General features: G+C 32.6%; 7 protein-coding genes across 12 annotated transcripts; 3 read left to right on the top strand and 4 right to left on the bottom strand.

Moving 5' to 3' along the window:
- Positions 1 to 505: 505 nt before the first annotated feature.
- LOC116344995 (probable ATP-dependent RNA helicase DDX46) lies at positions 506 to 4,513 on the bottom strand. The gene is made up of 6 exons (XM_031773943.1): positions 4,153 to 4,513; positions 2,564 to 3,945; positions 2,366 to 2,481; positions 1,194 to 2,294; positions 952 to 1,131; positions 506 to 854 (listed from the first exon to the last, which is right to left on the bottom strand). The coding sequence occupies exons 1-6, from the start codon at positions 4,170 to 4,172 to the stop codon at positions 615 to 617; spliced, it is 3,039 nt and encodes a 1,012-aa protein (XP_031629803.1). The 5' UTR covers positions 4,173 to 4,513; the 3' UTR covers positions 506 to 614.
- A 92-nt stretch (positions 4,514 to 4,605) lies between these two features.
- LOC116344997 (cytochrome b-c1 complex subunit 7-like) lies at positions 4,606 to 5,623 on the top strand. Its single transcript, XM_031773948.1, has 3 exons — positions 4,606 to 4,746; positions 5,077 to 5,124; positions 5,194 to 5,623. Exons 1-3 carry the CDS (start codon positions 4,689 to 4,691, stop codon positions 5,457 to 5,459), a joined length of 372 nt encoding a protein of 123 aa, XP_031629808.1. The 5' UTR covers positions 4,606 to 4,688; the 3' UTR covers positions 5,460 to 5,623.
- Positions 5,624 to 5,895: 272 nt separating this feature from the next.
- LOC116344996 (sorting nexin-17) lies at positions 5,896 to 11,315 on the top strand. Of its 3 annotated transcripts, none has more exons than XM_031773945.1 (9): positions 5,896 to 6,025; positions 6,586 to 6,699; positions 8,747 to 9,288; positions 9,367 to 9,529; positions 9,628 to 9,837; positions 9,926 to 10,162; positions 10,226 to 10,372; positions 10,442 to 10,544; positions 10,639 to 11,315. In XM_031773945.1, exons 2-9 carry the CDS (start codon positions 6,637 to 6,639, stop codon positions 10,695 to 10,697), a joined length of 1,524 nt encoding a protein of 507 aa, XP_031629805.1. In that variant the 5' UTR covers positions 5,896 to 6,025; positions 6,586 to 6,636; the 3' UTR covers positions 10,698 to 11,315. The 3 variants fall into 3 exon arrangements, with proteins under 3 accessions (XP_031629805.1, XP_031629807.1, XP_031629804.1); XM_031773947.1 differs by having other exon boundaries at positions 5,903 to 6,025; positions 6,605 to 6,699; XM_031773944.1 differs by lacking the exon at positions 5,896 to 6,025 and having other exon boundaries at positions 6,047 to 6,699.
- Positions 11,316 to 12,322: 1,007 nt separating this feature from the next.
- Positions 12,323 to 15,683, bottom strand: LOC116345331. Its single transcript, XM_031774595.1, has 5 exons — positions 15,331 to 15,683; positions 14,858 to 15,133; positions 13,108 to 14,774; positions 12,890 to 13,023; positions 12,323 to 12,813 (listed from the first exon to the last, which is right to left on the bottom strand). The coding sequence occupies exons 2-5, from the start codon at positions 15,090 to 15,092 to the stop codon at positions 12,546 to 12,548; spliced, it is 2,304 nt and encodes a 767-aa protein (XP_031630455.1). The 5' UTR covers positions 15,093 to 15,133; positions 15,331 to 15,683; the 3' UTR covers positions 12,323 to 12,545.
- A 514-nt stretch (positions 15,684 to 16,197) lies between these two features.
- LOC116345402 (vacuolar protein-sorting-associated protein 25) lies at positions 16,198 to 17,191 on the bottom strand. The gene is made up of 2 exons (XM_031774718.1): positions 16,916 to 17,191; positions 16,198 to 16,828 (listed from the first exon to the last, which is right to left on the bottom strand). The coding sequence occupies exons 1-2, from the start codon at positions 16,963 to 16,965 to the stop codon at positions 16,360 to 16,362; spliced, it is 519 nt and encodes a 172-aa protein (XP_031630578.1). The 5' UTR covers positions 16,966 to 17,191; the 3' UTR covers positions 16,198 to 16,359.
- Positions 17,192 to 17,275: 84 nt separating this feature from the next.
- On the top strand, positions 17,276 to 19,665 carry LOC116345401. 4 transcript variants are annotated; one of them, XM_031774714.1, is made up of 4 exons: positions 17,276 to 17,662; positions 18,392 to 18,683; positions 18,788 to 19,009; positions 19,102 to 19,665. In XM_031774714.1, the coding sequence occupies exons 2-4, from the start codon at positions 18,675 to 18,677 to the stop codon at positions 19,588 to 19,590; spliced, it is 720 nt and encodes a 239-aa protein (XP_031630574.1). In that variant the 5' UTR covers positions 17,276 to 17,662; positions 18,392 to 18,674; the 3' UTR covers positions 19,591 to 19,665. The 4 variants fall into 4 exon arrangements, with proteins under 4 accessions (XP_031630574.1, XP_031630577.1, XP_031630576.1 ...); XM_031774716.1 differs by lacking the exon at positions 17,276 to 17,662 and adding an exon at positions 17,885 to 17,952; XM_031774715.1 differs by lacking the exon at positions 17,276 to 17,662 and adding an exon at positions 17,953 to 18,047.
- Positions 19,666 to 20,245: 580 nt separating this feature from the next.
- Positions 20,246 to 22,019, bottom strand: LOC116345403 (40S ribosomal protein S23). The gene is made up of 4 exons (XM_031774719.1): positions 21,899 to 22,019; positions 20,912 to 21,071; positions 20,419 to 20,617; positions 20,246 to 20,328 (listed from the first exon to the last, which is right to left on the bottom strand). Exons 1-4 carry the CDS (start codon positions 21,900 to 21,902, stop codon positions 20,260 to 20,262), a joined length of 432 nt encoding a protein of 143 aa, XP_031630579.1. The 5' UTR covers positions 21,903 to 22,019; the 3' UTR covers positions 20,246 to 20,259.
- Positions 22,020 to 22,047: the final 28 nt, after the last annotated feature.

Below are 22,047 nucleotides of genomic sequence, written 5' to 3' on the forward strand. Positions count from 1 at the left end.
GAGAAGTCCTACCGACCGATCCAATGTATAAATTAGTAGTAAAGCCAATAAACGGTCAAGGGTTGGTTTTCAATCAATGTTATTTATTAATTATTGCCGACGTTTCGAACCAATGTGGGGTTCTTTCTCAAGGCTAAATCATTAACATCAATATTGTCACATTTTGAAAACCAACCAACATTTTGAAATTTTTTGATTGAAAACCAACCCTTGACCGTTTATTGGCTTTACTACTAATTCTTTTACTTGGTACTTCTTTTTTATCAACTTCTCTCTGTTTCGTTTTCATTTTATTGAAAAGAAAATTTATCTTGGTATGTGAAGCAGAAGAAACTGAATGCCCAAAGTTCTGAAAAAATCCAAAAGAAATCCATTTTCCACAATTCGTCTTTTGTGATTATCGATGCGTCTTTTTTTATTTGCGAAAATATCCTTATAAACTAAAATGATTACCGTATTATTATTATTATTTCCGACTGTTTGTGTCAAAAATGTAAGAAAAATGTTATTTTTAGGAAATATCTCCTTTAAAAACCGATATTTATTCACGGAAACAAATGCAAAGAAATTATGTTCACAGTACAATTGATGAATATGAATATGAAAATGTGATTTTACAAAACTTTGTAACGGCCCTTATTGAAAACGGGATGCACGTGGCTTAACTTAAGAAGTTCTTCCTTTATTAATCGTGTAATTTCACGTTTAGCCTTCTGCACAGACATTTCGCTGCAACTTTCAATAGCCAAATAAAGTTTACGCTCTCCTTCGGGCACTTGTTTACCCGTTGGCACATAAGTACCACGCACGGTCAAACCGGCTTCAGAATATTCCGATATTTGTGCCAAAGCCTCCTGTAATCAAATTACAACAAAAGTTTTTCATTAGTAATTTTGTATTTTGAACAAACAATGCGAAAATACAATGTATTTTGAAATTGTCATAACGTACCTTGGATGTAACTTTCCATCTTGCTTGTTGTGGGAAGTCATTAATTTCCAATTCTTCCTCATATTTCTTGAAGGTGGACTCTGTACCCGTTGCAAGTATATTAACATCATCTTCTTCTTTCGGTTGATAGTTTAATTTGTTATTAAGCTTGGCCGCCAACTGTTCGGCAACCGTTTTGGCCTGAAATGAATGATGAAAATTAATCGCATGTAAAAATGAATAAAATTCAATGGTCAACGTACCGTAATGAGGGATTGTGTTGGACCACCCTTGAGAATGGCTTCGGTCGCTTGTTGTGTCGCATCTTTTGCTTCTGAACCAAGATTCTTAGAGATATTAATGCGTGATGCTAATCGTTTGGCTAATTCCAATTTCTGTGTCTGTTGTGCGCTAGTAACTACTGTTGTTGGTTTGGCATTGGCTGCTGGTATGGTTGTATTTAGAACAGCAGCACCTTCGACCATTGATGACGCTTCAACTTCTTTAACATTTCTTTTAGCAGCAAACATGTGTTCAATATGTTGATCGATGTCATTCTCATCCTCGTCTTCTTCATCTGAATCTTGTATGCCCAGTGCTGCCTTTTGCATTTTTTTACTTTCTTTCACTGCGTTCGCTTCCTGTTCGTCGAATTTAAATCCTTTGCCACTAAATCCACCGCCAGTGTGAACTTTTTTACCTTCGGCCTCTTGTGATGCTTTATAATGATCCCACATTTGACGTAAATCATTTGGTACTTGTGCACCAGACAATTCCAATGCGCGTATTATTTCACCGGAATAACGTCCTTGTTCCGGTGTTAAAAATGTCCATGCAAAACCTTTTTTACCAGCACGCCCAGTTCGACCACAACGATGCACATAATCTTCATAATGATTGGGACAATCATAATTCACCACAAGTATTAATTGCTTAACATCCAAGCCACGTGCGGCAACTGATGTTGCAATCAATAGTTTAACACGTCCAGATTTGAAATCCAAAATGGTGGAATCGCGATCAAATTGATCAATGCCACCATGTAAACTCATACAATTGTACGATGCTTTCATCAAATCTTTCAATAGAATATCAGCATTTTCCTGTTTATCAACAAATACAATAATACTGCCGTGCTCTTGATAGTGACCCAATAGCTCTAACAGTTTGAAGAATTTCGCCTCTTCATCCAAAACGGCAATGTTCTGTTCAACGTCCTTACATACAACTGACCGCCCGCCAACTTGTACTTCGATTGGCTTCTTCAAAATACGCCGTGCAAGAGCTTCCATTGCCCTGGGAAATGTTGCACTAAACATTACTGTTTGTCTATCCGGTCGAATATTATCAATGATACGCATTACCTGTTACGTAAAAATAGATGAAAATTAGCGATTTCTTAGCTTTATATTTGATTTTATTGTGTGCAAATTACCTGTGGCTCGAAGCCCATGTCAAACATGCGGTCAGCTTCATCTAATACAATGTATGTCACACGTCTAAGATTGGTAACTCTGCCCGAATTCGCCGCAAGCATATCAATCATTCGACCTGCGCGTGAAATGAAAAAAAAGAAGACATTTTCAATTTTCCAAATTTAAATTCGAGTAACGCATTGGCTTTAATAGCTTACCTGGTGTACAGACAATAATCTCAGCGCCACGTTTCAATTCGGCAATTTGTTCCGATATACCGGTGCCACCATAAACGCAAACGACATTCAAACCCAATGGCTTTGAGAATTTTTTGATATCTTTACCAATTTGCATGCAAAGCTCACGTGTTGGTGTCATAATAATTGCAATCGGACCATCACCATCGGCCAATGGCGTTTGATCCAAAATGTGACGAAACATTGGTAAAATGAAGGCGATCGTTTTGCCACTGCCCGTTTTTGCAATACCAATTAAATCACGGCCACTCATTATCGCCGGAATTGCTTGACATTGAATTGGTGTTGGTTTTTCAAAACCGAGACGTTTCAAAACATCCATTTCTTTTTTGGAAATGCCACAATGTGCCCATGTTTTGATTGGTTTTGGACAACCTTTTCCTTTAACTTGGATACCTTCCAATTCCAATTTATAGGCATCAACTTCGATCGACGTCATTTTAGCCAATTCAGGTACTTCAACATAGAAATCTTTTCGAAATGACGCATAATCAACACCGGAATGATCAACTTTTGCTAATTCTTTTTTATGTTTATTCGCCAAATTGGCGGCAGTATCTTTAATATCTTCGATTTCTTCTTCCGACGAATATTCCAAGCCGTCTTGATTTTGTTCCATCATTTCACCTTTATTCAGCTCTTTATTCTTTTTTGCTACACCGCTCATCACCATAACGCCACCGCTTGCATTTGTTGGTTTTGTAATTTTATTCACTTTTCTCACCTCTTTGTGCACTTCCATCATGTATGCATCCAATGGATCAATGTCATCATCGTCTTCATCAACGTCCATTGATTGTTTATTCGATGATTCGGAATTTTTTTGATTGATTGGTTTTGTAATATCGACAACAGCGGCAACATTTTTCGTTAAACTATCATTGGTGGTGGTTTCTTTGATTGGAACCTCTTTTACATCATCGTCATCGTCCGATTCATTTTCTAAACTCCATTTTTTTACACTTGGCGCTGGTATGATGGTGACCTTTTTTATATCCAATTCTTTACGTTTACGTTCCGCCCGCCATCGTTCAATACGATCCCGTCGTTTGATCATCTCTTGTTCAAGACGTTTTTGCTCTTCTTCTTTGTCAACACAACCGGTTAAATCTAATATTTCTATTTCACTCGAACTATCACGATGTGAACGGTCTTTATGTGTCGATTTTTCACGATCGCCATCTCGACGTTCTCTGGACCGTGATCTACGATTACGATTACTGCTACTACCGCTTCCAGATTTATGGTCGGTACGACGTTTATCACGATGTTTGTCAGTTTGTTGTCGTCGACTGCTACTGCTTCGTTCAACACTTCCAGATCGTGACCGACTCCTCGAACGGCTGTTCAAAAAAAACAATTACTTATAAAAAAAATTGGTTTATCGGACACATTTCATTTGTTTAACAATTTAAAAGACAGAAATATGATATTTGGCCTTCATAATAACAATCTGTTGTGCATACGTTTTAAAACGTCGGCCAATAAATAACAATTTCATTTCTAAAATCAGAAAACAAAATAACATTTCGAATGAAAAATATACTTACTCCAATCTTCCACGTCCCATTCTTAGTTTGTGTACTGTTTTCTTTAAATAAGTGTCTTTTCAAATTGTATTGCTTCCTTTGTTTGTTTTTTTTTATTTTTAAATGAAATATACGAAACCAAAATAAATTGTTCACTTTTGATTATGGAAGAGTCAACTTGTCAATACACTCACGGTAAAATTGACAAGCATCTATGGCGGTAGTGGTGAATACGTTTATTTTAAACTTTGTTGAGTATCTACACGTTACTTTATTATTATTCTTGACTTGATCTTTATTACCTTTCAAAATGAAATTTAATATAAATTAAATGCAAATTGAAGGAAATCTTTAATTTCTATTTCATTCAGTTTGATTCATAATATAAATGGCTATAGTCTTGTATTTGCGTTGACATTTTATAAATAGATGGCGCATTGGTCGTGATGTAAATTTTCTGAAATTAATCATATGTCAAAATTGTACATCATTTTCGATTGTTCTCAGTCGTAATAACATTTTAGGCAAATCTCTTGAAGATTTTCCAAAAGTTTTTTATGAACAAAATACCAAAAATGTCGAAATACGTTGCATTAGTTGGGCCAAGAATTAACAGTAAGTAATTTTTATTGACTGTAGTAAATGAAAGTTCGTTTCTTCTAACAAAAAATTAATTTGTGATCTAACCAAAAAAAAGTTCAGTGTACATTACGTAATGGTTAAATCGTGAAGTTTAAATTTTATTGGATTGGTTTGGCACCCTTTGGGCTATTCCAAATTTAAAATGAACTTTTTTCGAAGGGTCCATTTGATTTGAAAGAAAATCGACAATACAATAAATGACATTGACAAAAATTTGCTTTACGGATTTGGATTGTTTTGACATTTTCACGATAAGTCATAAGCATTTTTCTTTGCTCTTAATAATATTCATCTCTTTTCTAGCTCCCTTCCGAAAATGGTGCTACAATTTAAGTGGATTCCGAAAATATGGTAAGCATTTTCCAACCATGTTGCGATTATAATGGCTGCAGCGTCCAAACATTATCTTTTAAATTCCAGGTTTGATGTTGAATGATTTATACGATCATGGAACATGTCCAGACGTTTCGGAGGCTATTCGTCGTTTGCCACCTGATGTATTTGATGCCCGTAATAAACGTATAGCCATTGCTTTCCAACTTTCATTGGAAAAAACTTATCTACCAAAAGAAAAATGGACAAAATACGAAGAAGATGTCAAATATTTGGAACCATATTTGGAAGAAGTGCGACGGGAAATTGCCGAAAAAGAAGCTTACGAATACAATAATTACAGTACCAAATAAATTTTGTTCAGCCATATATTCTGTGTCCATCAAAATTTGAAAAGCGGCAATTGTGGACTCAAAATTTATAGATTAACCCTCTCTCCCCCCATTTCAAATCAAGAATATTCAAATAGCAAATGAATGATTAAATAAAGTATGAAATAAACTTGATAAAATTCAAATGATCCGATTTTTTAAATGATGATTACAAAGTTTTTCTATAGATTTGATCCCGTTGAATTTGTATGTACTCGTTTTATTGTCTATGTATGATTGTGTGAAGGTGTGTTTGTATTGGATATACACATATGCAGAATGGATGACATGAGCACAGAGAAATACTGAGTCAAATAGAGAGAAAGAGAGATAGAGATAATGAATGGGATAAATACCTACGGACATTTGACGTTTGCTGTCATGCATTCAACAACAAAATAAACATCCAAATCAAATAATACAGAAGATTCAACAAACAACAATCAGAAAATGTTTCTCTTTTGATTGATGTTGTTGGATCAATTGAATTGTGCAATTGTAAGAAGAAATATTAAATTGGCAAAAAAATGAGCGCGTGAAAAAATAGCGTACGTTGTAGATTCGATTTAATATAATGTTGTTGTAGTTTTTTTTTGTATAAAATAAAAAATTCTTTATCGTGACAGTGAAATATCAACGAACATTTTCTATCTCTTCCTTCTGGATTTTTGTTGCATTGTTAATTCCTATATTTTCAATAAATTGTAAACGGATAATGTCGATCTTCATCACAATAAAAAAGCGAGTCGGGCATCGTTCTTTCTTCGATCAAATTGTTTTTATCAAGTAAAAAGTCTCAATTTAATCATGCTGATGAGTCAACAAAACATTCTGAATTTGTAATTTTCATGAATATTGATTTTAAACGATCAAGTGAATTCATCCATCGAGTGAATATATACACAAATAAACAATTCATTTCAAAAGTTAATTTTATGAATCGTGTTTTGTGAGCGTTCATGTGTTTCAGTAAATCATTTAATATGTAGTTTACTGGTTTTAAGCTTGTTTTGATAAATCCACTTATGAAGAATAAAAAAAACGAGATAAAATGGACTTGATATTTAATTGATTGTTGTTTATGCCATCTCTATATATTCCTATAAAGAACATTTTTTTTTATCAAGTTGAATATTTGGCGCAAGTGTATGAAAGAAAAATGCACTTCAATATCCCGGACACTCAACAGTTTATCTGCAATAATACCGGTGCAAATTTCACTGTAAGTAAATGAAATAAAAACAAAAATCCCTGATCAACTGAAATTATCATTTTGCTGATCCATTATCTCAAAACGCATGCCAACGATTTTATTCTATCAAATATGTTTCATATCGTTATTTATAAATATTTATTGAGTTCTGCATTGATTTTATACTTTCGAAAACCATTTGCAAATTGTTATCTTCTTCGTCTTAGTTTAAGTAATATAAGTAAAACGATGCGTGAATCGAATTTTAACTGAAAACATTCAACAATGAATAATTACGCATTTTCTCAAATAATGTTGGAAATCAAAATTACTCTTTCAGCTGAAACAAGTTAGTGCACATATACATGAATTAAGTTGCATAAATAAAATTGCGAGAAAGGGAAAAATAAGAGAAATAGACAATTTACCAATAAACTTTCATTTAATAAACCCAACAGTATGCTCCTCTCTCGTTGTTATATGTTGTTTACAAATTCCAGATTCAAAATCATTGCACCATTGCTAGACGAAAAAAACAACAACAAACAAACAAGATATATTCATTTTTGAGTCTTTTAAATTGTCGTCTCATTTAAATAAAATGATTCGAATATAAACACAGACGTGTTTTAAACGAAAAGAAGTGTGTTTTGGGAGTTGTTTGCAGACAATTATTTTGATATGCATTCTCATTCTCTTGATTGAAATAAAAGCGTACGGCCATCCCCCCTGCAAAAATGTTGTAAACCAATTTTATAAGATGCAGAGGCTGGAAAAACATTCATAAATTTATTTATGAAGCGAAAGCACGTGATACATCAAACAATAATTTATACATTAACCGTTGAGAATATGCTCGCCGTAATGGGTTAATGTATGGCACAACAAAATTGATGGAGTGTATTTTTGTGTATGTATAGACATTCTAAGCGTGACGCCATCTAGATTCAATGAGTTCATTCACCATTGAACAATTAATTTGATCGAATATGAAAGTATTTTTTTTATTATTGTATGTTTTCAAAAATGAATGGACCTGTTAAACCTAGATGGTGCTTATGTACAGTTTACTTTCTCTTCTTGTCTGGATGCAAACTATTTAACAATTTAATTTGATCAAGGAATGATCACCCACTGTTTTTTTTTTTCGTCTGTTTCCGTCTCAAGTGAATAACGGACGATGTGATTGAACACTCTTTTAGCAATTCGCTTAAGTGACTTAGTACAAAGTATTTTCGTTTAACGTGCCATGCAAAAACGAGCAGAAAGTTAAAAATCAACGATTTATTTAATTTGATCGATAAAGATTTGGATAGATGTTGAGCTTTGGTTTGATTTTCATCCATTTTAAAGAAATTGTTTCTATTGGGGTTCAAGGAGACCAAATAAAAATAAAATAAGTTCTTTCTCAGACTGGAGACTTACCCCTGAAAATTTTCGCAACATCTTTTCGATTCTCAACTTTAAAATCTGTGAAATAAATGAAATATTCAAAGTGAATCAAACGATTCAATACAAAAAGATCCAACAAGATCAGACGTTTTATATTTAAAATTGTAATTACTTTATTATTGTAAATACATTATTCATTCATATTAAGTTAATATTTCATCTTGGGGGGAGACACAGGCTTTAGTAATTGCTAATTTTTCCTAGTTTTTTTAGTAAATCGCATGCGATATGAATATAACGTATACATTTGACAGGACCTAATAAGTCCTCATTTTTCTAAGTTTTTTTTAATTTTCTAGTTTGTGTCTACCCCCTAGTATTTCATATAATAATTATCTGTTATTGGAATTGAAACGGTCATTGCAAATGGTTTTTACGATCTTAACAGTGTTAAGACTGTCATCTATTAGATACATAAAAGTTAATGTAGTTCTAGATAAATGATAGTAAAATAAAACCTACATCCGAGCAGCTTAAGAAAAACTTTAATCCATGCATACAGAGTTAGAATCAAATGGCCGAGAATGACGTGTGTCATCTGAATAACTATAATAATTATCATTTTCTGTTTCATATCAAAATAGCTTCATTATCTCCATCCGTTTTCATCTTTTTAATTTAATAGGGCTTCAATATTCACATAAACGGATGCTTCCATTGTTGTCTGCGATACAAACAAATTCATTGCTTACACGAGCAATTGAAAAGATGTCTACCCGGATTCATACTTCCTCCATTTCCATCGAAAAAATTTCTTCCGCTCACACAAAATCAATTGGAAAATCGGCGATCCCATTTAGAACGTTATATTCAACTTGTTGGCCAAGATCCAGTCTTTTCAAAATGTGAACTATTGCGCATTTTTTTACTGAATGCCCAACAAGAATCAGCGCAAATTCAATCGCATGAAGTAACAATAGACGTTTACTTGATGAATGGATATCGAATCGAAGTGTCTTGTTATACGACCGATTGTACTAGCAAAGTACTGGAAAAAGCCGCCAAAAAAATCGATTTGGCACCACAGTTTTTGGACTATTTTACACTGTATTTGATGCGAACCGAACAAAATGGTGAAACCACATTGATTCGACGATTGATGGATTTTGAGGCACCATATATTACGCAAAAAGTTCTAAATGATTGTCAAATTGTTATCAGAAAAAGGCAAGAAAATATTTAGATTTAAAAAAAAAGACTTGTGAATAATGTGTGATGGTTTTTCTTGTGCTTTTTTTATTATAGCTATTGGGATTGCATATATGATCAAGCGTTGTTTAGCAACAGTGTTGCACTAAATTTGCTCTATATACTAACATTAAATGATGTAAATCGCGGCTGGGTTCTGAGCAGTTCCGAGATTCGTGAACAATTGCATGAACTACAAATGAATGGGAACAAAAAAGAAGTAAGATTTATTTTTGAATGAGAATGAGAGGACATTGAATATGAAAAAAAAAAATGTGCGATTTATTCTTGTTCATTGATTTATATTTTTATTTTCAGTATTTAAACATAGCGAGAAAGTTACCATCGTATGGAAGTATAAAATTTTTGAATGCAACAGCCGATTTTCCATATGTAAATAATCGTGTGAATATTTTAATTGGCAATAAGGAATTATCCATACAAAGTAATAGTAATGATGGTAAATGCGAGGAAACTAAATTTAAAATAACTCGCATGCGTTGTTGGAGAATCACAACAAATTATGATGTAAGTCCCGAACTCCATTCATCACAACACACATGAATCAATTTTAAATTATATTTATAACATTTCAATTCATTTTGAATCATTCCAGAATGATGGTAAGTCGTCTTCGTTAGCGGCTGACAGTGGATCACATAGCAGTAATATTACAAAATGTACAACCATGGAACTTTCATTTGAATATTTAATGGCAAAAAATACGTTACAATGGATCACGATAACAAGTGATTGCAATGCAGCAATGCTCATATCAGTTTGTTTACAAAGTATCGTTGATGAATTGTTAAATCAAAGGGATGGTCATGATCTACGACAGAACATTGACTCGGTATTTTATAGATAAAAATGAAGTATATTCTTTGATTAATCAAATGGATTTTATTGTTAACAGGAACAGCCAAACCAGCGGTCGCAACCACAATCCTTACCAGTGCTAACTTACATTCGGCGTGATGGTCAAATGTGCAAAAAACCAAAACCAAAAGAAGATAACGAACGAATTTCGTCGACAAACTCAAATGAAACACTCTCTACTTTGGTAAGAGTTTTGCATTTGTTTTACATTTGAATATGCTATTTAAATAATATGTATCTTTTTGTTTCATAGACGGAAGGCGACGTCCCACAACATGTGACAACTGAATCGTTTTCATTTCGCAAAAAATTAAAAGAAAAATTATCAGCAAACACAACAGTTTTCTTCCGCAATGGTAAAGACCTAGGAGCTGATTGATTCATTTTCGATTATTCACTAATTATTTTTTTTTGATTATTCGTTCTTTTCTTTTGTGATTCTCTCCTTAGGTAAAGACTCTTCCGTTCATAATGATGCATTCGAAGAAATCGGCGATGATGATCTGTAGTTCATTTATCATCATGATTAAATATTGTATTGGAATTTTAGTTTGACGACAAAAAAAAATATATATCAATTTAGTTTTATAATTGAAACAAAAAGCAATTGTGATTCACAATTGGTGAATTTGGGGTGAAATTAACATTTTTGTTATATTTTTTATTGTTTATTTTTAATGATTTGACATGACAACTGCTATACGTATGATGAATGTTTAAAGAGTGAAATAAAATCGATGAAAATCTTTTCAAAGCAATCATATCAAATGTCATCCGAATGACATATTGCAATTAACTTTGCCAATGCATTGTTAATCATTTCAATTTGGATCATTGAAATACTAACAACATTTTACTAACGTATACTGATGAAAAAATTGCAATCCAACAATACTTGCCAAAAATGAACTAAATTTTCTAACTAATTTTTCAAAATTAACTCTTCAACTCCAACTTTTTATTATAAAATTACAATCCTTTTTGATTGGAAAATACACTTGAATCAGTTCTCTCAGAAAATTTATCTGATATTATTTAAGTACATACCATTGAATTAGGTGCTGAGCAGAGATCGAAAGGATGGAAAATGTATTATTAAATTACCAACTTTTTTATATTTTTGTGTATTTTTGAAGACGTTTTTCACTTTTAACTTTAGAACATAAGTGACTTTTATTGATAATTGATTTTTTGGCTGGAACGAGAACAAAAGACATTTTATAAAAAAAAAATTACTATTTGATGAATCGGGAAAAATGATACTCTCATCCTTGCTTTTTTTTAATGAGAATATCGTGATCATTATTGATATAAATGCCAACAATATTATCAAGAATGGTAGGAATATTAAATACATATCGATTGAATCACGAACTACTCAACAACATTCGATTTATATTCATTTTAAATAATTTTATTTAAGAAAATTTATACACAGTTCAGAGAAAGCAATTCCATGTATGAAAATGTTATACAATAAGATTATTTTAAATGTATTTTTTTTTCTTTCTTTTAACAAATGATTGTAAATGAATTAACATTTCGACTAATCAAAATGGTTTTTTATTAAAAAAATAAAATAAAATATTAGTTGTTCAACATTTTGTTTTTATTTTAGACTTTTGGAGCAAATTGTTATGACAAAATTGAGCTTTCAGATGTGGTTTTACAATTCAAAATCAACCTTTAAGGCATTACATAATGATTCAAAGTATCAATTTAATTTTGTGCATAATCTACGTTTCGGAATTTTAAAAAATTGAACTGGATGAGTCTACTTCAAAAATGATTTAAAACAGTCATGTTAACGTTATAATTACCGAAGCATAATTGCCTCAAAATATGGAATGACAATTGTATTTTTTTTTTGATTTTCTACGTGATTTTTAAATGAAAATGAATATCGAAAAAATTTGCAAAAAAAATACGGACAACTAACATACGATAAAAAAAAAATTAAAACTAACACACAGACAAACAAAATTAAAGTTTAAACTTATACAATAACACGGATAAATGGGTCGCAGTGAATATCCCTGACATTTTTTAGATGAGACAAATATTTTTTATTTGGAATCGTGACTCTGTTAACTGAAGTAAAATTCGATTTTGACTTATTAAATACATATCACGGATATTTTTAATTAGGTTGTCACATGTAATCTGATGATTTGATTTGATATTCTATGGGATTTTTTTTGAAGAGTATTTGGTGTTTTTTTTTTTCATTTTATGGGATTTTAATTGATTTTTTTGTGCTTTTTTTTTAAATTTTACGATAAAAATATGAAATTGTTGAGGCGTATGCTTGTGCGAGATTCTTAAGTATAGAAGTTTTGTATTGGTCCGAATTGACCTCAAAACACCAAGCGACCCAATCGACGGAGTGGACGTTTGGTGATAATTTCTTCGTGTTTGTACGGTGAATCCTCATCGCTTTTTGGTGAAGATCCAAGCGGACGTATTGTACATTTTTCATCAATGTGACGGTAGCCCTTACAATTTGTACAAAATTCAAAACGACAGGACACCTTTGAACACTTAGCATATTCGCTAACAACACTTTTTGTGAGACCATTGTTCATTTTAGTTTTTGTTGTATTTCCCTTCACCGATAGTGACGATCTATTTGCGGAAATTTGTTCATTTTTAATACATGACATGATGTGGAATGAAAGAAGAAAAATGTCAAAGCACTTACTTGTTGTGTCCATGTCGGCGTGGGCTTTTGCGTTGTGGTTTGGCATCATTTTTAGTTTCTGGATAAACAATGCTGATTCCATTACATAGAGGACAGTGAAGAGCTCCTTGATTCGGCTTCAATTTACTGATAATCTATAAAAATGAATCAATAACAATTGAATATAAAGCATGTGAAATGCGTACAGTATTTTCTCATCATCGAATAAAGACACTCACGCTTTGATGTTCTTTGAATCGCCGTGTAGTTGGGCTGACCGGTACCGGTTTTTCGACAGTGTCACAATTTGGATTGTGTTGATGCAATGGTTGGATGTTTCGATTTTTATTATTGCTATTGTTGTTGATAACCATCTTAGCTCCATCAATGTTGATATTTTCTTTATGCATTTGCATTTGATTTGCGAATTCACGGCATCGTGTTAAATTCTTTGGATTTTCATCGATTAATTTTCGCCATGATTTACATACGGAATGGGCTGCCAGAAGACTTTCACCGGGTAAGTATTCGAGAATCATTCCAATTGCATCGACCACTTTGCGTTCATGAAGATGTGTTAAGATATCCAATTGTTCGAAGCCATTAATATACGATGGTCGATGGCAATCGCTTCGCGAATATAGTTTACGTTTTGCCGATGGTGCAGTCGGTTGTGGTGAATCGTCTCGTGTCGATACGGTACGTTTAAGATGTCGGCGTGTATATTTCTTTGGCGGTGTACAAGGCAAATGACCATAAATAATGTTCAATATCTCTTTTTCTGGGCTTGATTTCGTTTGTATATAATTATGGCTTATGCTTTTTTCGATGCGTTTGATTGGCGTCCGATTTGCCCCATCGCATATATTTTTCTTAACACAATTATTTTGTACGGGCGTATCTTTGCTGTTCGTTTCCAGTTTACAATTTGGCGTACCAGCGCTAGACACCTCTGTTTGGCTAATATTCATCGCATTATCCTCGCCAAATGACATTGACAAATCACTATCGTTTAAATTTCTCACAGCTTTGTTTGACGCCGATCCAATGTGTTTTATTGATTTCTTTCGCGAAAATTCTCTTACCAATCGGGAACTTTTGTAAGCGTGTTGACGTTTTGGTGGCAAATATTTTATTGTTCCACTCTCCATTACGTTGTCATTGGTGATAGAGGTTTTTGTTGTTGTGACTGCCATTGGTTGTGTTGTGGCTTGATTAAAAAGTTGATTAAACTTTTGTGGTGTAAAGTTCAAAAGTTTTCGTGCTGGATTATCATCTAGGTTTTCTGTTTCGAAGCATTCTTCATCTTCGGGCTCAAATGAATTTTGAAAATTGCGTCTACTCAACGGGAAACGTTTTGCCGGACTAAAACTTTGTGTCTTACGCACTGCATTACGAATCACATCATCGGCATGATTTATTTTCGGCTTAACGATGGTCTGAGTATGAGTTCGTCGAAAAAGATTCTTTGGTGTACTCGATTCAATGCCCGATGGATGACGTTGTAATTCTGGTACCTTTTCCATTTGCTTCGTAACCATCGTACTATTATTAAATGGTTTAATTGGACTAACACCAATACTTTGATCGCATGGATTTTCGCCATCATCATTAAATATATTTTCAAAATTTTCATCAAACGATTCGAATGTTGTTTGTCTCGACAATGATTTTCGTCCGGATGCTGATCGAATTCTCGGTGATGATCGATTATGTGACCATCGAATATTATTCTGGCTACGATTCTTTTTACCACTATTTCTTGAACTACTATCATACGGATTATAGAAAATGTTTGCTTTTGTCGGTGTGGTTTCAATTTGATTGCGTGCATTCTGTGGTGTATTTATATGGAATGCATTAAGATATCGAATGCTTCGTGTTGTTGGTGTTTCTTGTAAATTTTCTGTGAATTTAAAGTAGTATATCGGTGCATTTAGTATTTTGAATTTGTCGCATGTCGTCCGTTAACTAATAATTGAATCTTACCATTTGGTTCAATATTTTCGGAAATTGTTTCTAAATCGATAGATCTTTTAAATGATGTTGACGAAAATTTGGCTGAGCTACTCAATCCGGATGTGCTTGCTGTTGCATTGCTTTGTGACATGGACAATTCTATACCACTGTCTACATCACTATGCTCGACAAACAAAGCCTTTTTATGCACGTCCATGCCCCGACCAATGGCAGTAACATTTATTGACATTTCAGCACACTCCATATTCACTACGTACAATATCGTTCCTTTCACCGACGCTACAACTATAATTTTAACGAAACCGAAACATTTCGTTATTATAAAAATGTACATTTAATATTTTATTAAATTGAAAATAAAATTTTAGTACAAAATGGAAAAAAAAAACATTTGTATGAATTTAAAATGAGATTAGAACTTTATGCAACTGTATATGCTTATTCCAATGATTGTATTCGAGCTGTAAATATATTAAACAAACCTTTTTATAAAAAAAAAAACAGTTGTATTTAAATTCCGAAATATCGTTTCGTATTCGGCACTATTTGAAATTAGTCTAAACTTTTTTTACTTTTGTTTCGTTAACGAATTTCTTCCGACGCTTAAAATACTAGATCCATAGCTGCGTTTATGAATTACGCACTATTCAGACCACTACATAATTTCAAATTTAGTTTTTTTGTTCACTTTTTATTGCAAGCAGTCACATGAAATGAAAACTATAAAATATTGGTAAGCAAACAAAAAAAAAACTGCACGGAAATGCTGCAAATAAAAAGAAAAAAAACGAAAACTATTTTGTTCCAAAATCTAGTTCACGACTTTGTACGCCATATTTTCAAAACTATTGAGACTCTACAAGCAAACTGATGCTATTTGCGTGATTTAGTCTCATGTACGCATGTGTGAGTGTATGAAGAGAAACAACTCAAAGGCTGCGCGTGAAAGTAAGCGCAAACTAACACCAATACATATACATGAAATGCATGGCGCACAGATCACTTCGACTATATACGCTTGATATGGTTTTGTTTTTGTTTGTGTATGTAACTGAGCCACCATCTGTTGGAATGTCGATAAAACAGTACGAAGCATGTTAAGTACACATAAAAACTGTCTGTTGAAATGTTTGTCAATAATAATTGGCACTCGTTTGCTATTCAACAGATTGAAAAAGAGTTGATTTGTATCAAATTCGGACTTACAAATGTAAATGACATGAAAATTTTCAATTCAATTTTTCAAGACATGTTAGAAATATAAAATTTGAAAAAAAATGACTTTCTTTGTAGAATATTTCGTTCAGCGAAGCTAAAAATTAAAATCAAAATAAAACACATTTCTTCAATTTCATGAAATTTGTTTTAGTAAGACAAAGTTTATTCATTAAATACTATCATTTGTTTAACAATTTTCCTTGTTATATGGTATCGGTTAACATTAAAATGCCATCAATAATGTTAGTCATCGTTGTTGTTGTTGCTGTTGTGTTTTTTTTTTATTGAAAAATCTAAAAGAATTTTACCCCTTCTTCGTCGATAAGTTCACATTTTCCCGATTCTTCTAATTTTCTTAAGCATTTCAATAGAATTTCATTGCTTAGACCATGGAATTCCTGATCAGTTGAATTGTCACCATTGGCTATTTCAAAAACAGTACAAACTTGACCAATCATTGCATTGTCTGACACCCATTTGTAGATCATATTGGCCCATTCGTCCAATGTAAACCAATAGATTTCCCAAATATCACGTTTCTTCGGATCAATTGGTGCGGCATGCGCTGATTTTTCTAATGCATCCATAATTAGGGCTCGCCCATCAACATTCAAACGTCGATTCAGTTCTTTATTCACAAATAAATCGGTGTTTTCATCGTTTATATTAAGAATTGGTTGTTTCAGTGTTTTTTGGTATTTCAGCACCAAATCAGACCATGTATTCAATTGGATATCACGCGTTTTTGCATGCATCTGTATTCTGTTGCGGTGATCGAAACAAAAAATAAAGAAATCTTTCATATTTTGAATGCAAACAATATTACTGCATCGATTGATTGAGACTTACGTGAAAAAAGGTGGAAAACTATATTCCCATGGCCACACAAAATCGGTCATTTTTTTTTTCAAAAAAGAAATGGTTGAGCTCAGTTCTATTCTTAATATAAATCGAAAACAAAACAAAATCTATTTGATTGCTATTACTAATTTAGATCACAATTGAGTTATTAGTAATCAATGTTGACATTTGACAGCGTTTTTTTTCCTTCACATTTGACAGTACTACTGCTGCCGCCACCGCAGATATCAGTGTTGAACGAAAGAGAACACTATATTTGTTTTCTCGGTAGTATATTGGTGCAAGTGCACAAATACATTGTTATACACAAAACAATATACGTACACTATGGTTCGCATGCAATCGCACTTACGATGGCAGTAAAAGCTGAATGATAAGACTTTTTAATCAGTACGGTGGACTTTCTTTACCAAAATTCATACAATTGTTGATTGGTTTCGAACGTTTCAATATCGTTTGTTTGATTTCTTTTATGTTCTTCAATTTATGTGAAATATTTAAATGGTGAAATAGCAACAATTGGTCAATAAATTTCTGTTGAGCACCGATAATATTTTTGGCACAAATTGTGTCGCACAACGATACAGACGAGACTTAAAACGAAATATATGTATTGTATATATAAATATTTTCATTTGTCTGCTGCATTTATTAAACTAATAGTAGTGCAACATCATCTTACCTTCGATGAGAAAAAGAGAGAAACAAAAGTAATGATCGCCATTAAATGAGATTGTAAGTGAAAATTTGTTGCCAAAAATATATTTTTTTAGCTAAATTCTACAGTTGATGATATTTTTTTCATTTTTGTCATGGTTGTTGTTGTTGTTATGGATAATTTATAATTGCACTTGAATCTTGAGGCATACGTCATGATGACGAAAGTAAGGGGAAAATAAATGATTTGAATACAAGTTAATGACAGACGGGATTTTATTTTTAAATAAACGATTTCATTTTACCAACGTAACATTTCATTTCTGTCAATTGTGAATCTTTTTTTCCGATAACAAATACAAAAACAGGTGATATCCTTTGAAGTGACTTGTTGCTAAAGAAATTTATCGATTTTTTTAAAAATTGTTTTCAAACAGCAGACAATCTCGAATAATTGTTGAATGTAAACCTGCAAATAACAGTTTGATATTTTCTCTTTTGTTAAATTATTTTCATCCAATTTAGTTAGATATAAATAGTTTGATTGTAGAAAAACTGCAAAGCCATTAAAACTGTGTCCAGTTTGGTATTTTTTTTTGTTAATAATATTTAAAATCAGAACATTCCTCTATTCAAAAAGTCAAAACAATCGGAATTACAGTTTTGTTTATTTGTTTAATGCGATAGTAAAGCTCCTCCTTTCTCTTTCAATGGTTGCATGCTTATCGTTTTTCATATGTAGATTGGATGCAGTTTTTTTTCTTCATCATTCATTTCAACTCAATGTTTGTTTATGTTGTTTTTCAGTGCACGCAACTCTACTGAAGTGTATCATCGAAGTGTTTTGCGAACACAGATATTACATTATGGAATGTGGCTGTTTTTTAAATTGCAACAATCATTCCGGGTAATCTATTGTGGCCAATTTCTTAGATGGTATTCAATGTACCACGTGCATAACAAAATCGATTTAGAGTTATTGCATAGAATTAATTGAGAGTCTCCGCCAACATCGAAACCGAAAAAAATTGAAGAAAATATCTATCTCTGCAGAATAGTTTGTTATTCATATCTCGAAGTTGTATGAAACATGGAACAAGTCAGTAGTAATTTATGTCTTTACATTTTTAATTTTCATCGATAACATTTAATATAATTGCATTTTCTTTTCATTTGTTCTTTTTTTTTTAATTCGTTTTATAGGAATGCCATAGCAAAAGTACAATGTTGCATACGATTAATGATACCGAAGAGAATAACCGGATTGATGGTAATACAAATGAAAATTTATCGATGCAATTCATATCAATGGTGCAATATCGTAAGCAACCAATTTTGATTGGTTCACCGTTAGACAGCATGTTTGGCGAAAGTGATCGTACATCGTCTAAAATGATGCGATTGAGCTCGTGTTATAAGTCAAAGGTATAGAAAAACATAACATCTCTTATCTTTGTTTTCAATTAAGCCGAACGAAGTGATATGATTGTTTGTTTGCATTTTTTTTTTTCGTACAGATCTCTGGTAATGGACGACGAATTGCCGATACATCGCTACGAATGCGACCGTATTTCATCCCAGAACGTTCACGTACCAAAAGCGAAAATAACATTGAACCAGACTCTTATAATGGCATGAATTACTTATGCTCAAACATAAACGCCGCAACAAATTTTTATTCCGATTCAATGAATTCAAATAGTAATTCAATGATGGAAACCTGTGATGCATATTTGAGTTCGGATTGCGGTGGTTCAAATAGTTCGCATACAGTTTATAATAATGGTTTCACAACGTTCAATTGCAATCAAGTACTGCCAAATACACACTTTTTAAATAGTAACCAGTACTTTAGGCCCATTAAATGTGCATCGTTGACAAATCAATTGAAAAAATGTAAATCATTAGAGAGTGTTCGTGTTGAGAACATTGTTGATGGTTCTCAGCCATCACATGAAATGGAATTTGTATCGACTCGCATCCAAAAATTGAAGGTGCAAGAATAAATCACATTGAGATTTAAAAGAGCATGTGTTAGATACACATACACATATGGATGGCACAACGGCACAAAAAAAAAACGATTTTTTCTCTCTCTTCATTGTAAATAGTCCATCGATGAGATGTTGGACACATTTTTACATAACATTTACCATTTGACTAATTTTTCGAAACGAACGCGCAAATAATAATTCAAATATAATTATGCATCTAATTCGAGATAAATACATGTTTTTGGATGATTCAATATGCAATATAAGCTAATTTAAATAAACAATTCGTTTAAAACGATCATGTATGCTCTTCTGTGTTCTTTTTTTCTGTTTGTTTGTTTTGAGGTTATCATAATTCGGTTTTGCAACAAACACAATAAATAAAATGATCTAATCTAAAAATGAAACTGCTTCCCTCTGTGACTAGACAATTTGGAAGAGTGTGCTTGGGCTCGGTAAGTATCAGATAAATCAAAAGTGGATACATTTTGTCTATTAAAATTAGTCATTAATTGAAACAAAATGTAATTTTTCTGTATGTTTTTTTTTATTTTTTTTTTTTCAAATATTCTTTTTATTGAATACTTTGCGTTTTAAAGTAATAAGAACTTTGAAGGAATTTTGTCGATGGTCAGGCATTCCGTTGCGCTTACAAGATGTTGTTGGGTGTGAATGTTTAGCTTATGAACGTGGACGTTCTTTCTTTTCTTTGTACAAAGCAAGCAACGAGACGTTTGCTACTTTAACAACCTGTAGACAATCAGATAAACGAAATGGAAATCAATTAGTTATTCATGTTATAAACTTAACCTAATTGCTTGTCAATGGATTATTGCTTACCTTGAATCGTACACCGGGAATATCACCGACGGCGTGACCCTTACGACCGAAACCAGCAACTAAAACTTCATCGTTTTCTTCAATATAGTTCAAGCTACCGTCCCGTGGTACGAAAGCTGTGATTTTCTTACCATTTTTGATAAGTTGCACTCTCACACACTTACGAATGGCAGAGTTAGGTTGTTTGGCTTCAACACCACTGCAATGGAATAAACGATGTTCTAACATTAGGTTCGCACATTTTATTACAATAGATAGGTTATCGTAACGATTTTGAAATCGATGCTTTTCGCGAACGGTGATGATGATTTTGTGGTTGAATATCTCACAGTATACTCCTGTGATTGAAACATAATAACAATCAATAACACAAGCATATACTGCGAAACATCAAACCGAGCATGTTGTTCGTTGCGGCCATTAATCAATTTGGTAATGAAAACCATGGTGTACACTTTTAATTCACTTGATACAATCCAAATGACATACTTACACTTTTTCAAGAACAATTCCTTTGGCGTGAGAAGCACCACCGAATGGATTGGCCTTCCAACGTGTTCCCAAATGAGCTTTTTTGTAGTCTTTGTCAGCCCATCGTTGATCACGACGGTGATTGACGTGCTTACGAGCGGTACGGAGACCTCTTGGTTTGCCTAAAATGACAAAAATAAAATAAAAATCGATTAGCATTCATTGGATTTGCTTAATGATTTAAAAAAATAAATGACCGTCGGACACACGTTGTAATTTGTTTTGTTATAGTCTACTCGTGTTTGTGAAAAAAAAGTTAGGCTATGTTTGTACGGCACAAATCCCTACATGATTACCGTACCTTAAAAAAGTAATTTTTTTTGATTGTTTCATTACTTGCACTGCAATAGCATTATGAAATTAATGTTTTATTGAAAATTATTGCGTTTTCGGCATGAAAGTATGACTTTTGCTGAAATATGTCATCTTTGATAAATGATTTTTTTTCGGCAAATTTCAATATTTGACATAATGAGCCTTGTAACCGAAGGTATTTTTGTTTGGAATTTTTTGTTTGCCATGAAAATATGGATCAGAAGTAGTACGGTAGATGTTTAATTTGTGAAATTACATTGAATTTTTTGCAAATATTGGTTGGATGACACGAATTTGAAGCGATTTTATTTAATATTTACATGCGTCTCGTAGATGATACAATTGAAATACTTTGGCACGATACACTAACACATTTATCTCTATTCACAACAGTTTCTATAAAACTTGTATATTCCAATGCGCAATGTGTGACTGTATGTGTGCTTGGATTCGGTCAGAGAATATTGATACACTTTGTGGTATGAAATTTTTGAATTTTTTGGAAAAATAAAAAATTTACGAAAAAACCATCAATTCAATCCGATAAACAATGACTTAAACACTTCAAATCATCAATTTTTTGTAATTATTTCGGTCGGAAAATGTTTAAAAAATTAATTTTTCTAGCACTTACCCATGACTTATGTATACGTTCACGATTGCGGCGGAAGTTAAAAGAACGACATTAGTTATGGCGAAGCATGTTTACACTTCACATCAACTAGACGGCAGCCAATTCGACAAGAACCATCTTGCCCGATGCACAATGTCACTTTGACAGCT

This window comes from Contarinia nasturtii, unplaced genomic scaffold, assembly GCF_009176525.2.
Source record: "Contarinia nasturtii isolate CC-2019 unplaced genomic scaffold, AAFC_CNas_1.1 Cnas_scaffold_1240, whole genome shotgun sequence".
Taxonomy (NCBI): domain Eukaryota; kingdom Metazoa; phylum Arthropoda; class Insecta; order Diptera; family Cecidomyiidae; genus Contarinia; species Contarinia nasturtii.